We start from the raw sequence: 22,722 nt of genomic DNA, 5'->3' as shown, positions 1-22,722 counted from the left end.
CGAGTGCAAGGGGTTAATCCGAGCGTTCCTCGCTGTCGGAGTTTCGTCTCGCCTTCGCCGCGCGAGAAATGGCCCGCTTCGATGGCCCGCGTACGAATTCGCATGATTCAATCGCTAACGAAACGCTGAAACCAGTGATCGTACTCCCTGTAAATCGCATTTTCCCAGCAATACACGGTAATAACGTGTTAAAAATAATTCTAGACTCGTCGATAAATATATCACGCGTTCAATTTAACCGCGAAATGGCCTACGGCGCATCGACGTTCGTTGCAGTCAGCTTCGTAAACAGCGAAACAGCTTTTCAGCGATTACATGCTCGGACAATATTCAATTAATTAAGACGATATTTGCTGTAACTAATAAACGAGAACGCGCCGGATACGCAAACACCGCGCAGACTTGGGTAATTACATGATTTTATATTACACGGCTTTAACATGGATTTAAGATAATTGTGCTTGACCTGACGCAACGATGTTGAAATAACAGCCGATTACTGACAGACTGTAAACCTTTATATATGTATATACGATATGTATGTGTATTTTCACAGGTTGTTTTGTACAGATATAAAATTATATCTCTTTTGGTGGTCACATGTTGCATTGAAAAGCGTTGGAAACCAATCGTGCGATTTGTAAAAATTTGAAGAAAATTCGCCTTGCTGCCAAACATATATCGTATTCGAGATAATAAATAAATAAATAATAAATAAACAGCTATTTTTCTCTCTCAATCTTATGCCATCGAGGTTAGTCTAGAACAATACCTCGACCTCGGTGCTCACGGTTTCGACTCGCAACTAAACAATATCCAATACAATTATTCGATTCAACTGTACATTCACCGATCAATTATATGCGGAAAAAATAATTATTCCTACGCGATATAATAATTCCCACGCATAATTATTCCCGCATTATTCCTACAGTTAGATCTCTAGTATAATTTATCCGTAAACGTTTGTGAATACACGTATTAAGAAAAATAGATAAAATAATTTATCTCGAATAAGATATATAATCCAATCTATATTTAATATAGATATATATATCGGCTGTAGATATATATATTTAGATTAGATAGAGATTATGCTGATATATATATATATATATATATATATATATATATATATATATATATATATATATAATTATAATTATAATATATAATATATATATATTATATAATATATATTATATAATATTTGTTTCTATGAACATTGATTTTCTTTTTTTTTGCGGCTCACCTAAAGTTAAGCATTGTTTATTTGGCCCAAGTTAGCTTTTGAGTTTGACACCCCTAGTTTAGGACACTCGCAACTAAAAACAATATCCTGTTCTATTATTCGACTACAAATATTTCTACAGTTAGATCTTGCGTAATTTATCCGTAAATGTTTGTTAATATACGCGTATACAAGGAAGTTAGAAATCAATGGTGCAATTTGTAAAAATTAGAATTTGAACGAAATTAATATATATATATATATTCCTTGTATACGCGTATATTAACAAACATTTACGGATAAAGTAAATGTTTGTTAATATTTGACGAGTTTGAGCGAGTTTGACACCCCTGTCCTAGACCAAATGGCATAAAATCGAGATACCGAATCGCTGAAAAACCGGGATTCTTTGGAAATCGGGGTCGCTCCAGCTTGAAAGGGTAAACAAAATCGCATCGGAAAAGCCGGAGAAAACGAAAATACCGTCGAAGGTATCAAATTGAACTTACATTAATGAAATAAAGTCGCCGCCGGAGGGAGATTGTTCCGGCAATAATGAGGAGCATTTTTATAACGAGGATCAGCATCGCGAGATCATCTCAGGGGAGCAAGCGAGCGAGCGAGCGAGCGAGAGAGAGAGAGAGAGAGAGAAAGAGAGAGAGAGAGAGAGAGAGAGGAAGGGTGAAGAGGATAGTAAAAGGAAAAGAGAGCAAGAGGAAGCAGGGCGCAGCAAAAAGACGCCGATAAAGAAGCGACCGCGATCCGACGTCTCCGGGCATCGTCGTCCGGGGGGGGACTTAATTATCTAATTAATTAACCTCAATCAGAACGATGAGTAATTTCTCGGTTCGCTGGCGCCTTTGCCAGCGCTGAGAGACTTTCTTGTCACGCTGACTGGGGCCCCGGCCCCGGCCCCGAATCACGGATGAGTTCACGGCAAATCGATTATGTCCCGATGCTATTGCCCGCCTCTATTTAGGCGCGGTACGCACCGGCCAGGATTCCCGATCCTCCGGCGTTATCCTGTTCCCGGTGCTCGACCAAATTTGCCCCCGCTGACTCCGCCATTCCCTTCTTCCCGCGCCCGTCCTTTCGCCGCCGACCGAGTCCTTTATCTTCGGCTTTTACGCCGATCGCGCGATAACTCGCTCGTGAAACCAGACCAGAGACGACGACGCGAGTTTGTTTTAGCCTCGGCCACCCCGGCTCCCTCGCCTGGAAACTGCATTCTCGCAAAGGAAGCCAACGACGGAACGGCTCCCGCGCGAAGTCCTCTCTTAGGCGACACGTTTTTGAGCCTCCTCAAACGATCCTCCCGCGCCTTTGGAGAGCGATTTTCATCGATTTGGAAGGGAATTTCGCGGATAACATTATTTCTCGTTCGATAACGAGCAACAGAAGTTCTTCTGAAATTCTTCGATCGTTTCACTGTGCCGTTATGTTAATAACCCTTTGCACTCGAACGCCATTTTAACTGTAAATTTGTAAATAATTTTTCTGATTCATCGTGTTTCTATCTTATGTGACAAAGAGTGCATTTTATGCATATGAAATTCAGCTTTGCGATTTTCATACGATAGTTACTTGTTTAATAATCTTTTCAAATCTAAACTTTGATAAAAGAAAAATTAAATTAAACGTTTTGTTAATAGCGTAACTGTTGCGCCTATCGCAAGACTCAATTTCATATGCATAAAATGCATTTTGTCGCATCAAATGGAAATACTATAAGTCGGATAAAGTGTTTCAGATTTATAATTAAAATCGTTTCGAGTGCAAAGGGTTAATTGACAGGGGAGACCAATGACGGTTGTAACACGTTAAATATCTCAAAATATAATATATATATATATTATATTATTGTATTATATATATTGTTATATTATATTATATATATTATGGTATTATATTATATATTATTATATTATTGTATTATATATATTGTTATATTATATCATCGTAGTATATATATTGTCATATTATAGTATAATATTATATTATTATATTATTATATAGCAGCGAACAAAAAAAACGAAAAACGGCAGGCGCGCAGAGACGATCTGAAAAGTAAAAAAAAGATCTTCGTTCAATCCTGTTTGCGCGGCCGATACAGCGTTTGTCCAAACACAATCCCTAACCGGAGCGGCCCGGTCTCGATAAACCATATTAGAAATTAATCCCCGGGCGATCGTTTGCCCTTTCGCGGTGCCGATCCGCGTCAGCATTCGATTAAATAAACAGGAATTAGCACATGAAAGGCCGGGGCGCGGCGTAAACTCGTCGCTCGAGAGGATGGATCCGTAGGAGTCGCGTTCGACAGGGGGGCACGGGGTGGGTCACAGAGGAGAGGGCGCCGCCACTTGTCGTTTCCCATCGCGCCTCGCGACTCTCACCCCCCCTCGGCTTGACTAACTAAATACGAAGTTAGCCACGGAATGGGCCCCGCGGGCAGGGTTAAACCAAGCTTAAAAACCGACACGCTCGCGGCCGAATTCCGCGCGCAAACACCGCCCCCCGCTGACTGCGAAAACACTCGAGGATCGCTTAGAGGAATCTCTCCGGCCGTGTGTGTCACCCTCCCGCGATTTCCGCTGCCCACCCCCCGGCCACCCCCCGTATCCTGCGACCTCTCGCCGTCCGTTCCGATTTATGTAAAACAGTAGCCGATATCGAGGAGGGCACCCAGGGAGAAACGGAACGGGACGGGACGGGACGGATCCACTCGACGTGTCAGAGACGTCAGTTACACTGGTACAAGTGGGGTGGTTTCGGACGGGGTGGCAGTTAGAGCGTTTGCGAAGCGCCGCGCGACAAGTCGCGGGGGCGCAGCCCCGATCGAAGACAGCCGAACGAAGTTTCTTCGGACGGGGTGCCCGGTGTGTTATTATTTCGGGGGATGGCCCGGCGAATTGAATAAATAGACTTCGCTCGGCAAATATTACGCCGTGTCGAATGATATATCAGCTATTTAGAACCCTTTTTGCAGTTCGAGCGGCGACCCCGAGGCACCGCTGAAAAATGTTTATATCGCGTTCCGAAATAATTCTTACATCGGGAGAACTTCGATTTGAGAAATTGTTAACAGTATAAATTGTTGTATAAGTCGCAAGAGTCGATTTCACGCGCATAAAATGCGCTCTGTCTCTGTATAAAAAACAATTCGAGTCATACAGTTTGAAAAAAGTTATCGCGTTTTAAAAGGTGCTCGAATACTTTCGCGAGCTACTGTACATGCGATACACGTGCAATAAAAGAAATAGTATTTTATGCATTACCTGCAGTAATAATAAAGAATAGAATATATAGATATTGTAAAGAATCGAAATAGAAGAAAGAAGAAAGATATTAGAAGAATAGAAGAAAGATATTACAAGAAATAAAATAATAAAGAAAAGAATAATATAGAAATAATATTAAGCAAATCTATAAAGCAAATAATATAATGCAAATAATTATAAAGAATAAAATAGTAGATATTACAAAGAATAAAATAATAAAAAGAATAGAATAATATAAAGCAAATAATATAAAGCAAATAATTACAAAGAATAAAATAATAAAGAATAGAATAATATATACAAATAATATAAAGCAAATAATAAAAAGCAATTAATTACAAAGAATAAAATATTAGATATTACAAAAGAATAGATATTACAAAGAATAAAATAATAAAGAATAGAGTAATGTACAAATAATATAAAGCAAATAATAAAAAGCAAATAATTACAAAGAATAAAATATTAGATATTACAAAAGAATAGATATTACAAGGAATAAAATAATAAAAAGAATAGAATAATATAAAGCAAATGATATAAAGCAAATAATATATTCAAATACTCGGTAATGAATGCATGGAGCGCATTCGCGGTCCGCCGCACGCGGTCGTAAACGGTTCGCCATGCGAGGGTAAAAAGCAATAATAAGTAACTTTCTTCTAAGTGGAGTCATTTCGCAAGTTTCACAAACGTTACCAGGCCGATCCCACGTGTGGTATTCGTTCTCTTAAATTACATCCGACGAGACTACTAATAGAGGAGACCGATGACGGTCGTGACACTTTCATTTCAGATTTACAACCGGATCGGTTGTAACGTTGGACCGATTTTTAAATGAAAAATTTGCTTGTGCTATAAGCTTCCCAGCCGTCTTCGTATGCTTTCGCGTGCATAGTTCCTTTATCAATTTTTCTCATTTTTGTACCAGGCATTCGACAAGTTTTATTACGATATTATAGCAATTTTATATTTATTAGTTGATCGAATAAATATAGGTTCTTATTTAAATGATAAGATGAAGAAAATTCGAAGAAATTAATTATAAATTGTTATCTATCAAAGGAATTTCAGTGTTCTTATAAGACTTATGATTTGAAACAAGGATATACAGGGTGTCCCAAAATTATGGTGTTTCCGGGAAGTAAGGGGTTCCTGAGATCATTCGAAGCAACTTCTTCCTTTGCGAAAATATTCTACGAGGCTTCGTTCACGAGTTATTAACGAATAACAGTGACCAATGAGAGGCGAGCTCGATTGGCGCGAGGCGGCCGAGACAACGAGCGGTCGAAGCCCAGATCCGCTGATTGGTTCGACTACCTAGCGCCAGCCGAGCTCGCCTCTCATTGGTCAAGCGTCTTTCGTTAACCCATTATTTCACAGAAAAACCATAATCTATGGTATTATTATAAATTATAAAATAGCAAAATTTACGAATATGGTCCACGAAGATTTCCAGTTGCAATAATGATAACAGCGTAAATATAACGCAGCAAAAAATACAATAATTTAATACTGAATTGAACGTGAAAGTTTATTATTCCATTTCAACTCTTCCGGTTAGACCACGAAGACTTTTAAGTACGTAAATTGGACTCGGTTAACATTTTCTTCCTAATCTACGTTCAATCATTTCGACATTCTCGTTGTAATATTTACGCACGTGCAACGACCAATCATTTATTTAACCCTGAAAATATCGTCGCTTTCGAGAAAAGCAAATTAGCATCGAACAGTCGTTACCTCGAGAATTGCACAGCGAATAAAATATACATACAGAGCGGTAAGTATCTATTTTCTCGGTTGAAACGCCGAGGGAAACGGCCATCGAAGCGACCGCGAAAAAATGAAAATAATAAAGTCTCGACCGTACGAGCTCGCACATTGTTGCACTCGCGACCGCTGATAACCCGATTCCTTTTTATATCCCGGCATTAAATCGCCGGAAGACAGAATGAAATACGCGCGCAACATTAAACACCGTATTTAATATGCGGCCGTATTTCCCGGGTTTCTTTTATTGACCAGGGAAAATCGCGCGTAATGCGCGGAACGTGTTATTATCGCGCGATATATCGTCACGGTGCTCTCTCTCTCTCTCTCTCTCTCTCTGTGTGTGTGTGTCTTTCTCTCTCTCTCTCTCTCTCTCTCTCTCTCTCTCTGTGTGTGTGTGTGTGTGTGTGTGTGTGTGTGTGTGTGTGTGTGTGTCTTTCTCCCTCTCTTGCCGATGATAATTCCGCGGTTGCGAATCGAACCTCGTAAAATTATAAAGCCCCGTACTCCGCTAAAAGCGCGGACGCCGCGCGGACCAATTAGCATCTCCGTAAATCAACGGAGAATTACTTTACGAGCCGGGCCCGATGAAATCACCGGGACGTTTCGCCTCGCTCGCGACCAAGAACGACGATAATAATTCGCCGCAACGCGCCTCGCACATTGTCTCGATTTTGTTTTATTAGTTTCTCTCATTTTTCTGCTTTCTCTCTCTCTCTCTCCCCCTCTCTCTCTCTCTCTCTCTCTCTCTCGCTCGCTCTTCTCGGCTCAGTTTTTTTTATTCTCGGTCATCGTCCATCGCAGCTCGTTATCGGAGACGTTATCAGCGACACTCTCGAACCGTTGTTATTACGAAGACCGATCGATATTGCGAAATTAAGTCGTCGGCCTCGCGTTGTTACACTTTAATAACGAACTGGCCTGTAATTGCACTTCACTGATTTCTAGCGAGAACTTGAGTCTGGTTTTTATAGCAAGCGTATTACGCGAACGAACGTCACTTTCCATCTTGAACGTAATATGATATTAATATGTAATATTATTATATAATAATGTAATGTAATGTAATAATAATATATTAAGGTAATTAATTTTAATAATGAAATTTTATATATTATAAAGATGTTAAAATATTAATATTATATTAATATATTAATATTTTAACATCTTTATAATATATAAAATTTAATTATTAAATTTCATTACATTATATATTTACTAAATTATTAAATATAATTATTAAAAATATACTAAAATGTATAATAGAGTAGTCGATATATATAAGTATCCTAAAGTATACTACATATAAAGTATGCTAATATAAATATACTAAATACTACACGTATATATAAGTATACTAAAATGTATAATATATCGACTACTCTATTATACATTTTATTAAGTATACTAAAATGTATAATATATCAACTACTCCATTATACATTTCAGTATACTTTTTATCATACTTATCATATTCTTTTCATAAACTCATCACAAAATCAATAAACAATAAACATATTCAATCTTGAACACGAGACTACAACGTCCTCAAAAAATGTGAAATAATGAATCTCGATGGAACTCCGCGATTATGCTGTTACAAGGATTATCAGCGAGGAAGTAACCAGCGTGACTCACCAATGGCTATCGTTCAATAGTAGTAGTAGTAGTAGTAGCAGTAGTAGTAGTAGTAGTAGTAGTAGTAGTAGTAGTAGTAGTAGTAGTAGTAATAACCTCTGTGAACAGGTGATTCACGCCATGTTGGACGCGTTGCTGCACAGTCTCAATTAAATGTCATAATCTAATCTTGAATTTTTCACGTGCAAGCCGTAGCACTTACACCAATTAACGGTGCTAAACATTTACGTTAGGTTACCCGACGCGTTAATCACGGAGCATACTGAACATAGCTTTCTCCTGTTATGGTTATGCATTATACAATATGGTAGTTCTTTATCGAACTACATATTTTTTTCGTAAAGCTCCGTTTTCACGCGACGCTACAAGCGATCTCGTCGTCACGATTCCACGTGACAAAAGTAATATCGATTAATTGCGCGATTAAAGTATGCGCGAGATAAGTACGCGTTGCTCTTAAACGGTAGATCCGAAGCGAAAAGTTATAAATAAAGTGATATAAAATAATTACTCGCGATAAAGTTGAATTCGCTGTAAAAATGCTTTTCTATCACGTTTCTCTCGAAATGAAACGTTTCACGTTCGATACTTCGACAGTCAATTATTCGTCGGAGACGGCGACGCGTTGATCATAATGCGACCATGACAGTTACATTTTCCAATAAATCACGTGATTTCTTATAAATCTATTGCGAGATGTTCTGGTCGTGCAACGACGTGTTTTGCGAGCTGACCAGGTCTTACCCCTTTTTAAAGCATATTGACATTTTCGATGCCCACGTGAGTCAAGTTCCTTATTCACCTACAGTAACGTCTCTCTAACTGTCGCTCAGATTGTCCACAGAATTGGACAGTTTGGGAAGAGGAGACGCGATTATTCGAGCTTTGCGGTACGTTTTTATAGTCACGAATTGTCAATGTGTTTTATAGGCTCGAATAATCGTGCATAAACAGGTACAGTAATATCTCTCTAATTGACGCTTAGATTGTGCAGAAAAATGGGAACAATTTGGGAACAGGAGATACGATTATTCGAGCCTTGCGGTTCGTTTACATAGTTAGTAAGTTGTCAAGAACTATAAGAACGAGCTGCAAGGCTCCGATAATCGTGTCTCCTCTTCCCAAATTGTCCATTTTTGTGCACAATCTGTGCGTCAGTATTGGAGACATTACTGTACATCGTTCACGCACTGGTAAACATGTTTCGTTTTATCCGACTTCGCAGTCTTTTATAAGATTGTATGTGTTGGGCAAACTGAATTTCGCCGTCGTCTCTATGATTATTTGGCTCGCTCTCTGTGTAAGTATAATCATCGTCTTTCCATGCTCGGGACGTACTGTACATTCTCTCGTTCACAGGTGGCTAAAAGGATAGAACACTCGAACAGGCAGAAGCGGAAATTTTTGAAAGAAAACGAGGCAGTTCGTTTACCTTAAATATCTTCTTTGCGAAACTGCTTTGCGTGAAAACGGCTCACGTATCGATTCACGATTGTTACAGCGATGCCAACTAGTTGCTGCTCTGAAGGACAAGAAGACCGAATACGAGGACACCGTGATCAAAGTAGTTGAGTATTGTCGCTGGTGTGGAATAAAAACTCATACTAATGAGACTGAGATGCCATTTATTTAGTTAGAATACGTTCGATGTTAGCAATCATTAATTGTTTTAAAATATCATCCAGGCAATTCCCTTCGCGATATAGATGTCATTCATCGATTGTAACATTCGTTAGTTCCTTACGCTTATTATTCAGCCTTATTAATCAGAAATTGTACAGAAATGTACTTAAAATGTTAACTGAACATTCGGTTCCAGGTTGTCTAGATTAACATAAGTATAATTGACAACAAATAAAAATCAGCTAAAAAAGGTATAACGATCGTAACGGTCGAACTTTTCAGAAGGAAACTCAACAACAGACGGCATCGGATATCATCGACGAAGTAAGTTAAAGACAATCGAACGAATTTGTAAGAAAGATCTTTATTTTTGACGACACAGCAAACGTTTCGCAAAATTGTTCTGTCAAAAAGTATTGCTCACTTTCAAAGACCGAGTCTTGCAACATAGATTTGTGTCCTAGAAATTACTTAATTAAACACAGGATGTCGCAAAAATGTCTCGCAATCCGGAAATATGTGTTCCTCGGATCATTCGAATTAACTTTTTCCTTTGCGAAAATGCAATCCGAGGCTTCGTTTACGAGTTATCAGCGAAAAACGGCGACCAATGCGAGGCGAGATCAGCTAGCGCGACGCGGCCGAGCCAATGGGCGGAACGAGCCGCTTCGCGGACTCGTTGGCTGTCCCGCCCCGCCAGTAGAGCTGCGTCTCATTGGCCAGTTGTTTTTCGTCGATAACTCGTAAACGAAGCCTCGTAGAACATTTTCGCAAAGGAAAAAGTTACTCGAAATCACCTGAGAAACCCCTGATTTCCGGATTCCGAGACATTTTCAGGACTTTTGTCTAATAACTGCTAATAACTTTTAAATCAAGAACAAATAAGGATTGATTGTTACAGCAGCTAAAACTGATAAGCACGAAGGTGGACACGGTGAGGAAGGAAATAGCAAAGATAGATCAGGAAGTGGACAAAGTACTATAATCGATGGTCGCCGGTGGCCGGTGGCCGGTTACCGCGAACGCTCGGTGATTATTATAATATTCTAGCTGATCCTCAGGTGGCGCTTCTGCTCAAGATCGCGTGTCCTGCAGGCGACGTCGTCGACCGGGAAGCGAAACCGTCGTCGGGCCGCAGCAAGGGCGGTAGCGGCACGGTCTCGCTCCAGGATCTCAAGGTGAGTTTTCAATTAAACTGGGCGCCGGGATATCCGGATCGGCGGGACGCGCTGTAATTGTCGCGAAAATTGCTCTGGGGCGCGGTTCACCTCGTCGCCCCGGGCCGGCGGTCGACCTGTAACAATTCCGGACGAGCGTTACAACCGCAAAACCGTGGCGCAACCCGGGAACGCAAGCCCGCGACAGATTGCCTGGGAATTCTATTTAGAATGCCGCGGCTGGCCGACGGACGCGCGTCACGCGAACTTACTTCGGTGTCTGTTCGCGAAATTCGGCGAAACCGCGGCGCAGGACAGCTCGGTTTTGTTTAAGACACGTTCGATGCTCGCGGTCGTCGACGCTGTTACGAGCGAACCGAAGGAACAATGTTGTCGTTCGGAACTATTACTGTTCGCCGTGATCGTTTTTGGTGTAATCGTGTAATACAATAATGTCTCTCTAATTGACGCTTAGATTGTACACAAAAGTGGACAATGTGGGAAGAAATCTCTTCTTCTCTATTCCAGCAGCTTAAAAAAAACGATAAACATAACATTATTCCTTAGACAATTTCTGTGTTTTTCCAACATAGATGCTTCTATGGTAAATCAATGGGATGCATCCTTTTCTGTATGCACAATTCTTGCGCAATCTGAGCGCAAATTAGGGAGAAATTACTATTAGAGAAATGCCTCTCTAATTGACGCTTAGATTGTATACAAAAGTGGACAATGTGGGAAGAAATCTCTTCTTCTCTATTCCAGCAGCTTAAAAAAAACGATAAACATCACATTATTCCTTAGACAATTTCTGTGTTTTTCCAACATAGATGCTTCTATGGTAAATCAATGGGATGCATCCTTTTCTGCATGCACAATTCTTGCGCAATCTGAGCGCAAATTAGGGAGAAATTACTATTAGAGAAATGCCTCTCTAACTGACGCTTAGATTGTACACAAAAGTGGACAATGTGGGAAGAAATCTCTTCTTCTCTGGAGCTTCACCATTCACTAATAAATACAGTAAATTCTCCCTAATTGACGCTGACATTCTGCAGAAAAATGGACAATTTGGCGAAGATGAGATACGATTTTTATTCGAGCCTTGCGGCTCGATTTTTATGGTTATCGATTGTCGACAACTGTATAAACGAGAATCAAGGTTCGAATAATCGTGTCTCCTCTTCCCAAATTGTCCATTTTTATGGACAATCTGAGCGTCAATCAGAGAGACATTACTGTACGTCGTTTTCTGCTGGTGCTAGAAGATTCGTTTTCGTGCTGCTTATTTGCCTAACATAGCTCCATAATAATTATAATTACCATATCTTTTTAAGATACTGTTACTTTATTTAACAAACGTTTGATGAAATCTACGATATTTTTTCTAGTCGTTTGTAGTCAATTTTCCACAAAAATAGCTTGAAATCATTCACAATTATGGCAGATATTTCGATGAACAAGTTCTTGTAATTATTCTCTGATAAAACCTTGTTTCTTTTAGACCAAAGCAGAAAAGAATCGACGTCTGCATCTATGAAACTCTAATTTACTGCATCGATAAAATTAAATAGAACAATCTTCAGTAACAGTCGTAGCAAAGTGCTAAGAAACATGAAAAATAAGGTATCAAAACCTAGCTCTCTTACCTCAAGATTCGAACATCATTAAATAATAATAATAATAATATTAATAAAGCGTATGGAATTGAAGTTTTATTAAAATATCATACAGTTTTATTTTTGAATCATTAAAGTCAAAAACAGAGAAAATAAAATATCACGTAATTCTTGTTGCTTTAAATTATTCTACGAAATTGTAAATACATGTGACATAATAAACAGTGAAAGTGAAACATTTAAAGCAAACAGAAGAAACTGAATTATCGGCACGACGTGACCAAGACTCGAGCACCCTCTAAAGAGATGATTAACCATCTCCCAGCAAATGGAGGAATCACCATAGAGACCTGGATACATCGCAATTACCATCAATCAGGGATTAGTGGATCCCATTATTCAAAACAAACATCGTCATTATTACAATTACATTGAGCACAATAAGCCCAATAATAATAGCCGCTACACAGAGTATCTCCTAACATTGTCCTTCAGATTGAGTTAGGCATTATCAAATCGCATATAGTTTCAATATATTTTTAATCGATTTAAATCGAAAGCAAAGAAGACCAAAATTTCCTTCGATTTTTACGTCTTCGAACTTGTATACGAAATTACAAACATAAAAGTACAAATAAAAATGTGTTTCAAGAGTGAAAATGATGTCCCAGAAACATCCTAAAGTAATCAATAATTAATATCATCGAAACTAAAGCGATCTCAACACGTTAAACGCCGCGTCGGCGTCCATAACGAGACAAGCAAACCAGAAGAACTTGTTTAATAATATAAAACCAAAAAATACAAGATTCGCTACAGCTTTTTTTAACCCTGTCATACGTCACAGATGCTAACAAAGCTGTATTTCGATGCGTCTGACTCGTCTGACGGAGATAATTCTGATAAATTAAATTCAGTCAAAATAAAACATTGCCCTTCCGTCTTAGAATATTTAATGAAATATTGAAATGGTAATTATAAAAACGAATCGGTAATTTTAAAAACGAGGCGCAAGACTCAAATCAATCGTATCTCCTCTTCCCAAATTGTTCATTTTTATGGACAATCTGAGCGTCAATTAGAGAGACATTACTGTACTTCGTCAGTTTTGCTTTACAAAACATTGCCAATAAATAGTTTCCTAGTGAATTTTTATTCTTTTTCTTCGTTCTACACCTCGTAGATCCAATTTTCATTGCAATAGCTATATCGATCGCATGAATTTGAAAAATTTCTTCACACCTAATATCACAAAGCGCATCGTGTTCGTTCCTTTTTTCTTAAAGAAGAAAATGTGTTTTATAAATTTAATAAATAATAAATTTTATAATATTTAATAAATATTTATTTTCGATTGTGCAAAAGAGCACTGAATTATACCAATATGGCAATTAGTAATTATATGTAATTATAATTATTATAATTAATATTGTAATAAGTAATTATACCACACAAAGGTTTTGGAGCCGTCCTTCCCGGCGCCTCAGCCTCCGCCCCGAAAATATGGGATCTTTGTCAGTCGACCTCCTGGACAACGTTGTCCGCCTGCAACGACTGCACTTGCAGCTGCGCGCAGCACCAAGATCGGACTCAAGTAACTACGCATCCGTGGAGGCCTCTTCGGAATCAGCGATTCATCGGCGTGAGTATTGTGTTTGGTATTGCACCCGGTGTTCTCGCTGTTAATTATACAGTGTGTCCCATAACTATGGTATTTCCGGGAAATAAGGGATTCCTGGTGTCATTTGAAGCAACTTTTTCCTTTGCGAAAATGTTCTACGAGGCTTCGTTCTCGAGTTATTCACGAAAGACGCTTAACCAATGAGAGGCGAGCTCGGCTCGCGCGAGGCAGCCGAGCCAATCGGCGGAGCTGTGCTTGGCGCGCTCGTTGGCTTGGCCGCGTCGCGCCAATCGAGTTCGCCTCTCATTGGTCACTGTTTATTCGCTAATAACTCGTGAACGAAGCGTCGGAGAAGATTTTTGCAAAGGAAAAAGTTGCTTCGAATGACCTCAGGAACCCCTCATTTCCCGCAAGTACCATAATTTTGGGACACTCTGTCTAAATCGGTAATTATAATATCCGCAGTGAAATCATCGGTGAAAGTGGCTTGGAAAATTAGCAAGTTGTTACAGCGTTTATAATAATAATAAGTAACGAAAAAGTGCATCGTAAAATCGAGAGAAAGCGTTCGACGGTCTCGCAGCACCATCGTACAACCCCATAAGGCCCCCGTAAGAACATTTGTTTCTGCTTGTTACCTTTTTTCACAAGTACAATTCTTTTCTCCCTATTTACTAAACAACTTTTAGCTAACGTTGCATGTACCTAACATTTAGCATAACGTTGTAATTTAAATCTAAATCGTTACCTATCCGCGAAGAAATAGGAGAAGAGAGGTTGGAGGAACTAGTCCATTTACCTCCTTCCATCTACTTTCTCTTGTTCCCGGCAAAGTATACCGGTTGCGTTCCTACAAATTGATCATTAAACGCTAAATTGAGCACTGTCGCTTTCTCGGACAAGTTCCGTGGCGTATCAGTTGAGAACAGCGGAGCGAATTACACTGGATGACACACTTAATGTCAGTTTAATATCGGTGTACATCGATGCATTCGCCTTCGCAAACAGGAAATCGCAAATAGCACGTCAACACGCCGTTAGTAGAACAATTCTATCGTGTATATCACTGTGTCACAGTCGTGCTGTACATAATTTTATACGTCCTGGAAAATGAGGGAAAGCATGTGGATCGATAATGATCGCGATACGTTTTTTTCGAACGTTTCAAATGAAATCTGCGTGATTTTTGAGACGTCGATAATATTGAAACTACAGAGGAGTCTATGTTCGTGTGAAAAAAGGATAGGGTTAAAAATGAAAGGCGCCCAATATAAAGACCGAAACACCTTCGTTGGAACGCTAGATACACATTTAGAAACTGCGACATCCAGTTTTTTTTGGCTTCTCTCCAGGACATTTATTTCGTTCGCCTCTTTCTCCACGCGTTGCGTATATAAAATTTTTGTAAATCTTTAACTTCTTCGAATGCACTATAGCATTTAGAATAATAGTATCTGTAAAATACGATAGTATTTATGGAAATAATTATACACCCATCGCTCTTAGAATATTTGCAATATATAATCATGTTTTCTTGAAAAATTTTCTTTCGCATGAAACACAACATTATCTATTCTATGATAATATAATAATAATAATAATAATAATAATAATAATAATATAATGGTATAATAATTATACTATTATAATATACTACTATAAAAAATATAATAATAATATAGTAGTATAATAATTATACTATTATAATATACTACTATAAAAAATATAATAATAATATAGTAGTATAATAATTATACTATTATAATATACTACTATAATAATATAACATAATATAATAATATAATAATATAATAATATATAATATAATAATAATGTAATAGTACAATACAATAATAATATAATAATATAACATAATAATGATAATAAAATAATTCTATGATAATAAAACGATTTAAACAGCATCATCATTAGTACCAGCATCATTACCAGTTTTAATTCTCGTATCAGGTGCAAGCAAATTCATTTGGAACGGCCATCTGCGCGGTGGCAAGAAGAGAAACATTCGCAGAAAATCACGCAGCTCGAACATGGCACGCCACGACCTTCGCGGATTGCGCTCAGACTCGCCGAGCAACGTCTCCATTTTCGTCAAATCATTGCTCGAACTGGCCAGCATTTTCGCGAACGAGGATATTAAATTCCCCTTTCCAAATTGTTATTTCGGTCGCCATAAATTACGATATATCGTTCGCAGTTGCGGTATCCTATTACCACCGTCAAGGTTCTCCGATTGTAATTATTTATGTTTAATTAATCAGCGTCTCACGGCTGGCTGGTTCTTTGCCTTTCACTTTACGACTTTTTCATTCTGCGTCGGGCAAGGTAACTCGCGAGAAGTGAAATAGCCACACATACGCGCATATCTATGTATGCTTTTAAAAAAGGACAATCCGCTCTGTAAATTATTATTTTATTCGTATACGATCGTATTTGCTATCCTACGCTTGTACATGGAGATCTGTGGGACATTTTCGATTCTAATAAAACATTACAAAATATATTTAACTTTGTTATTTTATTGGCATTGGCAGAACGATAAATTATTCGTTAGGAAGCCCTTATTATAATAATATATTATTTAATATAGGGTGTCCCAAAAATGTCTCGCAATCCGGAAATGGCGGGTTCCTCGGATCATTTGAAGCAGCTTCTTCCTTTACAAAAATATTCTCCGAGCCACCGTTAACGAGTTATTAACGAAAAACAGTGACCAATAAGAATCGAGTACGGCTGACGCGAGGCGGCCCAGTCAACCAGCGCGCGAAGCCCAGTTCCGCTCATTGGCTCGGTCGCCTCGCGCCAGCCGAGCTTGCCTCTCATTGGTCACTGTTTTTCGTTGATAACTCGTTAACGGTGCCTCGGAGAACATTTTTGTAAAGGAAAAAGTTGCTTCAAATGACCTGGGGAATCCCGGTATATATAAATATAATTATTAATATATATAATAATAATAATAATATATTAACAATTATTATATATATAATTATTATTATAATTATAGGAAGCCCTCGTTTATTAAGTTAAGTTATCACAAAGCCGCTGCGTGAACAAACTTTCAGAATTTAATATGTTTTATTAAATTGATATTTATTTCCCTGGGCTCTTATGCGATTTTCACAGGTCGCATGTCTGCTTCACGGTGTCCGGTAATAGCGCTTATGTAAAAGGATTCAGTTATTATTGTCACAGGATTCGTCAATTACGGTTTAATCCACGCGAAAGCCGCGAGTGTCGCACTGTCGATCAGAAAAACACGCCGGTTATCGAAGAATAGAAAGAAATAACGACTGTGTCGTACATCCGACGCATTAATTATTGACATCGGCAGCGATGCAAATGCACTTTCCCAGAGATTCCGTCACGCCGCTCATTATCGCGCCATTTCTTTCGCGCGGCGCGGCGCGGCGATACGCCGGCTGTGCTTATTAGCGTGAATTAAACAAGACAACACGGTCGGCAACGCGATAAACGTTGACGAACAGAGCCGTTCCATCCACTTTTTTTCGGTCTAAGTCGTAAACGATATCTCCTCGTAGGTACATTAATGCCACTTACTTAATGCCACAATTTTCTCGTCAATTTTCACGAAAGTGTCTCGTTTGATAATTTGATAAAAAGCTTCCTTAAAAAGCGGGAAGTTGGAGAACGCATGGCGGAAAATCTTTGCGCTTTCTTTTAGCTTATGTTATTTTAATTAATGCGAGCACGCGCGCGCGCGATAAGGAGATGGTGAGAAGTTGTTTTATAAGGAAATTAACATTATTTTTGAACATTTGCGAATGAGACGTTTAAGTTAATAAGTTAACGCGATTATTGTACGATACTAATTATATGGTTCACGTGAGACTAATTAACAGATTACGACGCGGTTTATGGGACTTTTAGAAGAAATTTGTGAACAATGATATCAAGTACAAAATTATCTTTTGAAAAACGATGTCTTCGTACGAATTTTGTGAACAGTGTTTTATTGATTATTAGACATTTTTATGCAGATTTTTGTGTAATAGATCAAACAAGAACTAGCTAAATTATTTAAACAACCTGAAAATATTATTGCATTACTGTCGGTTCGTTAAAATGATCAGGAGGAGAATTAAATGTCTATGCATCCTGCATCTTGCAATTAACGATGACACTTTTTATTTTATATAAGAATCCGCAATTTATTAATTAATATGCTTTGTGAAAACCTTAAGATGCAGGATTGCTTTGAAATGAATTTAAATAAATATTTAAGTAACCTGACAATATTATTGTATTACTGTCGGTTCATTAAAATGATCAGGAGAAGAATTAAATGTCTATGCATCCTGCATCTTGCAATTAAGAGTGACAATTTTTATTTTATATAAAAATTCACAATTTATTAATTAATATGCTTCGTGAAAACCTAAAGATGCACGGTTGCTATGAAATAAATATAACAAACAACAAGAATTCCTACGTAAATTACAAAATATTGAATTCTGAAGATTAGTCGGTAATTATGCCTAATTAATCAGGCCCGAAAAAAATGTATAAAAGCGACGTGAACGTTCAATATACAATTTCACACGTATCCGTACGTACATATGTATGTTCGAACGGCCAGCAGTCTGATCTAGAAGCGGTCATATCACTGACCTTGAGGAAACTGGTTACTGTGAAAAGATTCCCTTTGTTTTGCGCGCGGAGATCGCGAGGTGAAATTCAAAGCCAGCGCGTTTTTTTTTTGAGAAATGAGAACATCTTGGAAACACGATGAAACGAGCGTTAAAGAAAGAGCGTTAAGAAAAATATCTATGTGCTAAATATTCTCTATGCATAACAGCACATGTTTTATATTCGAAGCCCCTTCCTTTGTTGAAATAGTATTTCATTCGTTTATTATCTGCTAGTAAATATTACTCTTTGGCATCTTTCTATTTTTCTTTTGCTTTATTTTTATTATTTTTGCAATTACTTAACATACGATAGTATTTACGAAAATAATTGTACACTTACCGCTCTTAGAATGTTTGCGATATATAATCAAATTTTCTTAAACAATCTTCTTTCAGGTAAAACAACATTATCTATTCTATGATAATAATATAATAATAATAATATAATAATATAATAATATTATACTATTATAATATACTACTATAATATAATAATAATAATATAATAGTATAATAATATTATACTATTATAATATACCACTATAATATAATAATATAATAATATGATAGTATAATAATTATACTATACTAAAATCGTAATAACGAAGTTTGTCGACGTTCGCGCGTTATTAAATGGAGACATTTTTCCTTCGGGTTTTATGAAACGAATGGACGCGAACTTTCATAACGATCATTTCGGCACGACTAAATGATGAAAAGAAAAACCTTTAGTTCATGTTAATATATATTTTGCATTGAAACGAAGAGAGTTTGCTGGAATAAATGAGAATTATTCTCGCAAAAGAGTGAACAAATTATTTAACCTCGTATAAAAACGGGATTTATTTTACAGAATTCATTCGGTTTCGCGGAAAGAAACTTTCCATAAAAGCTGCCCATTCGATGTCACTGGACCATTCGCTGGTGTAAAGAGAGATCTTTTGTACTCGGCGGACGAACAGTTATATCAACGGCGTAATAAAGGCAACGTTAATGCGCGATTTAATTCGAAAGAGAAGAATTTTTTATCGCGATAAACCGTAGAAACGAGAGAAAGTATTACACAGCGAATATTACATAAAACTAAATGAAAATGTCATTGCTCGTTGTATCGGCGGAAAAGTGAATTATTATTATTAATGGATTTAAAAGTAAATCCATTATTTTTTAACTGTGCAAAGATCTCCGTTTGTTAACCAATTGTACTCCAGAGAATAAAAACAAACAAAAGTATGAACTTGTTGTTCAGACTGTTCTGAAATTCGCAGAAGAAACGGCTAAATTATGTTCGGTTGATTGCACGTTTTATATTTATTTATTCACAATTGCTCGACTGTTTTCTTCAAATTATATAAACACTGAACAAAAGGCAATTAATTAGCTTGTTATCTAAGCATAAATAATTTTCTATGGCAATTACTATAGCATTTTCTACGGCAATTACCGTAATTTTCTATTATTTTATAACTTTTTAATTCCCTATTTTCTACGGTAATAAAAATTAAACTCATATGTTGGAGTAGTATTATACGAATAGTATTACGAATGATATTAATATTATATTTTATTAATAATATTTTATTCGTTAATATGAATAGTATTAACGAATAAAATTATATTGTAATAATAAAATTAAAATAATAAAATAAAAAGTTATATTCGACGTTGTCGAATAAATATCCAAAAGATTTATCTACATAAAACTTGATCCGACACGACTTTATTCTAACAAAGATATAATCTTTATAATTTTCTATTTTCTACGGTAATAAAAATTAAACTCATATGTTGTACATACGAGATAAAGATTGACGAATAAAATTATTTTCAACACTGTCGAATATCCAAAAGATTTATCTGCATAAAAATTGATCTACTTTATTCGAACAAAGATTCCCTCGAACATTCGAAAAAGTTTAGACTTTGCACGGATCGTGACGCGCGCGATTCAGCTCCGTGATTTTTCGTAACGCGAGCGCATATTAAATTTAACCAGCGTCATAAGAAATTGAATCGATCACATTCTGTGCACGTGCGCGCATAAATAAAGAGACGTGAAAGTCGACAAATAACTGAACCCAGTTATAGAACATAAACGACCGCGTGTTCACGCGTTGCATAATAATAATAATAAAAAAATCGACGCGAACTTCTGTTAAAGCAGGTAAATAAGAGCCGCTTTCGATTCGCGATGCTAACGATTCTGTTCCAATTTAACCTGGCAAGGAATCGTGTTTCTTCTCTCTCGGCTTGTTGCGCGCCGATGGCTTATGCGTGACGCAATTATTTTTCCAGTTCGAGAAACCAACTGCGATCATCGAGCTCTGTAAGCGACGTTTCACTTTCAATTTTACGGAGAAAATCGAGTTTCGTTTCGTTTCGGTTTCTTTCGACCGGTTAAAAAAAAATGTTCGTTCGTATTTTCACTAGACCGCAAATCATTATACATTTGTGAGCGTTCTCCGACATATAATAGACAGAACAAGAAACAACAATCTTAACGATGTATTAAAATAGTTTTCACCTTGTTGCAGGTGATAAACTGCGGCGACTGGATTCCAGAATGAATAATGGAAAAAATAGAATAGAAATCTTTTGTTAAATTTTCAGATATATAGGAAAATTAATCTTTGACATTATGATACCCGTAGTAAACTGAAAGAATTGTTTTTGTAAACGAGAAACTAGTTTGCAGGAATTTATTACTGTATAAGTTTGTTTCTATTATTACTATTCTAAATAATGGAAAAAATAGAATAGAAATCTTTTGTTAAATTTCCAGATATATAGGAAAATTAATCTTTGACATTATGATATCTATAGCAAACTGAAAGAATCGTTTTTGTAAATGAGAAACGAGTTTGCAGGAATTCAGATTTTTGCAGGAATTTATTATTGTATAAGTTTGCTTCTATTATTAGTGGCACAATTAATTTTTACATTCTTTGCAGTTTTTCGAACGAGTCTCTATGCAATTCTCAGTCTTATGTAATGTTCATTCTTTAAAAAAATAATTCGTAAATAAAGTGTGGATTTTTATGCAACTAAAAAGTATCCACGTATGCAAAAAGTATGCGAACAATATTCCATAGAAATTTGTAAACTGTTGCCAAACTGCATCGATTGATTATTGCAGGCTTAAACAGAAGCTTTGAGAATTTTACTAACTACTGTTTAATATCATATAATTAATATATATAATTATATTGAATATTATGTATAAAATTCTAAATAATATTCCAAATAAATATTACAATATAATATAACGATATATATATAATAATAAATTTAATATTATATATAACGTCCTAAATAATATTCTAAATAAATATTATAATATAATATAATATCTAGATAAATTTTATATTACTATATACATGATAATATTATTATTATATCATATATATAATATTATATTATTATATAATAGTACAATAATATATGTAATAATATATTTAATATTATATATAACATTCTAAGTAATATTCTAAATAAATATTACAATATAATATAATAATATATATAATAATATATAATATAATATCTAGATAAATTTTATATTATTATATTCATGATAATATTATTATTATATAATACTATATACTATATAATAGTATAATAATATATTTAATTTTATATATAACATTCTAAATAATATTATAAATAAATATTATGGTATAATATAATAATATAATATAATATCTAAATAAATTTTATATTACTATATACACACGATAATATTATTATTACATTATATATATATAATATTATATTATTATATAATAGTATAATATGATAACGTAATAATTATATTATTGTATATATAACAATATAAAATTTATTTAGAAATCATGCACAATCGCTCGCAAATTCCATTTAAAATCTCAAATACCCCGTATCTCGATTTCGCTTAACTTTTACTGCCGCTAATTCGGCAATGCTTGCGCCAACAAAATCGTTCTCTCTATTACGAAATAGTCGAGCGGCGCTAGAATCCTTGAACCTTTTCTTTTCCACGGATCAGCCTTAGACGAGGCTGCTGCTGCACCAGTTCTCGGCTCGGAGGCGGCCTCACAATACCGAGAGGAACAAGGCGCGGCGGCACGAGATCGGCC

General features: G+C 36.4%; 1 protein-coding gene across 2 annotated transcripts; it reads left to right on the top strand.

Moving 5' to 3' along the window:
* Positions 1–8,493: 8,493 nt before the first annotated feature.
* Positions 8,494–16,039, top strand: LOC117217802 (uncharacterized). Of its 2 annotated transcripts, XR_013035169.1 has the most exons (10): positions 8,494–8,700; positions 9,146–9,220; positions 9,280–9,342; positions 9,422–9,487; positions 9,826–9,867; positions 10,445–10,519; positions 10,605–10,721; positions 13,777–13,961; positions 14,406–14,551; positions 15,909–16,039. XR_013035169.1 is itself a non-coding variant. In XM_033465640.2 (9 exons), the coding sequence occupies exons 1-8, from the start codon at positions 8,617–8,619 to the stop codon at positions 13,915–13,917; spliced, it is 663 nt and encodes a 220-aa protein (XP_033321531.1). In that variant the 5' UTR covers positions 8,494–8,616; the 3' UTR covers positions 13,918–13,961; positions 15,909–16,032. The 2 variants fall into 2 exon arrangements, 1 of the variants encoding a protein (XP_033321531.1); XM_033465640.2 differs by lacking the exon at positions 14,406–14,551 and having other exon boundaries at positions 15,909–16,032.
* The last annotated feature ends 6,683 nt before the right edge of the window (positions 16,040–22,722 follow it).

Source organism: Megalopta genalis, unplaced genomic scaffold (genome assembly GCF_051020955.1).
Source record: "Megalopta genalis isolate 19385.01 unplaced genomic scaffold, iyMegGena1_principal scaffold0023, whole genome shotgun sequence".
Classification (NCBI taxonomy): Eukaryota; Metazoa; Arthropoda; class Insecta; order Hymenoptera; family Halictidae; genus Megalopta; species Megalopta genalis.
This window is presented reverse-complemented; position numbering and strand designations above follow the sequence as displayed.

Bases quoted from the DNA above. Each gene is read 5' to 3' on its own strand.
- LOC117217802 (XM_033465640.2), top strand. From the start codon at position 8,617: ATGTTCTGGTCGTGCAACGACGTGTTTTGCGAGCTGACCAGGTCTTAC. The intron at 10,520-10,604 runs GTACTATAATCG...GCTGATCCTCAG, and splicing joins TAGATCAGGAAGTGGACAAA to GTGGCGCTTCTGCTCAAGAT. The intron at 10,722-13,776 runs GTGAGTTTTCAA...TACCACACAAAG, and splicing joins TCTCGCTCCAGGATCTCAAG to GTTTTGGAGCCGTCCTTCCC.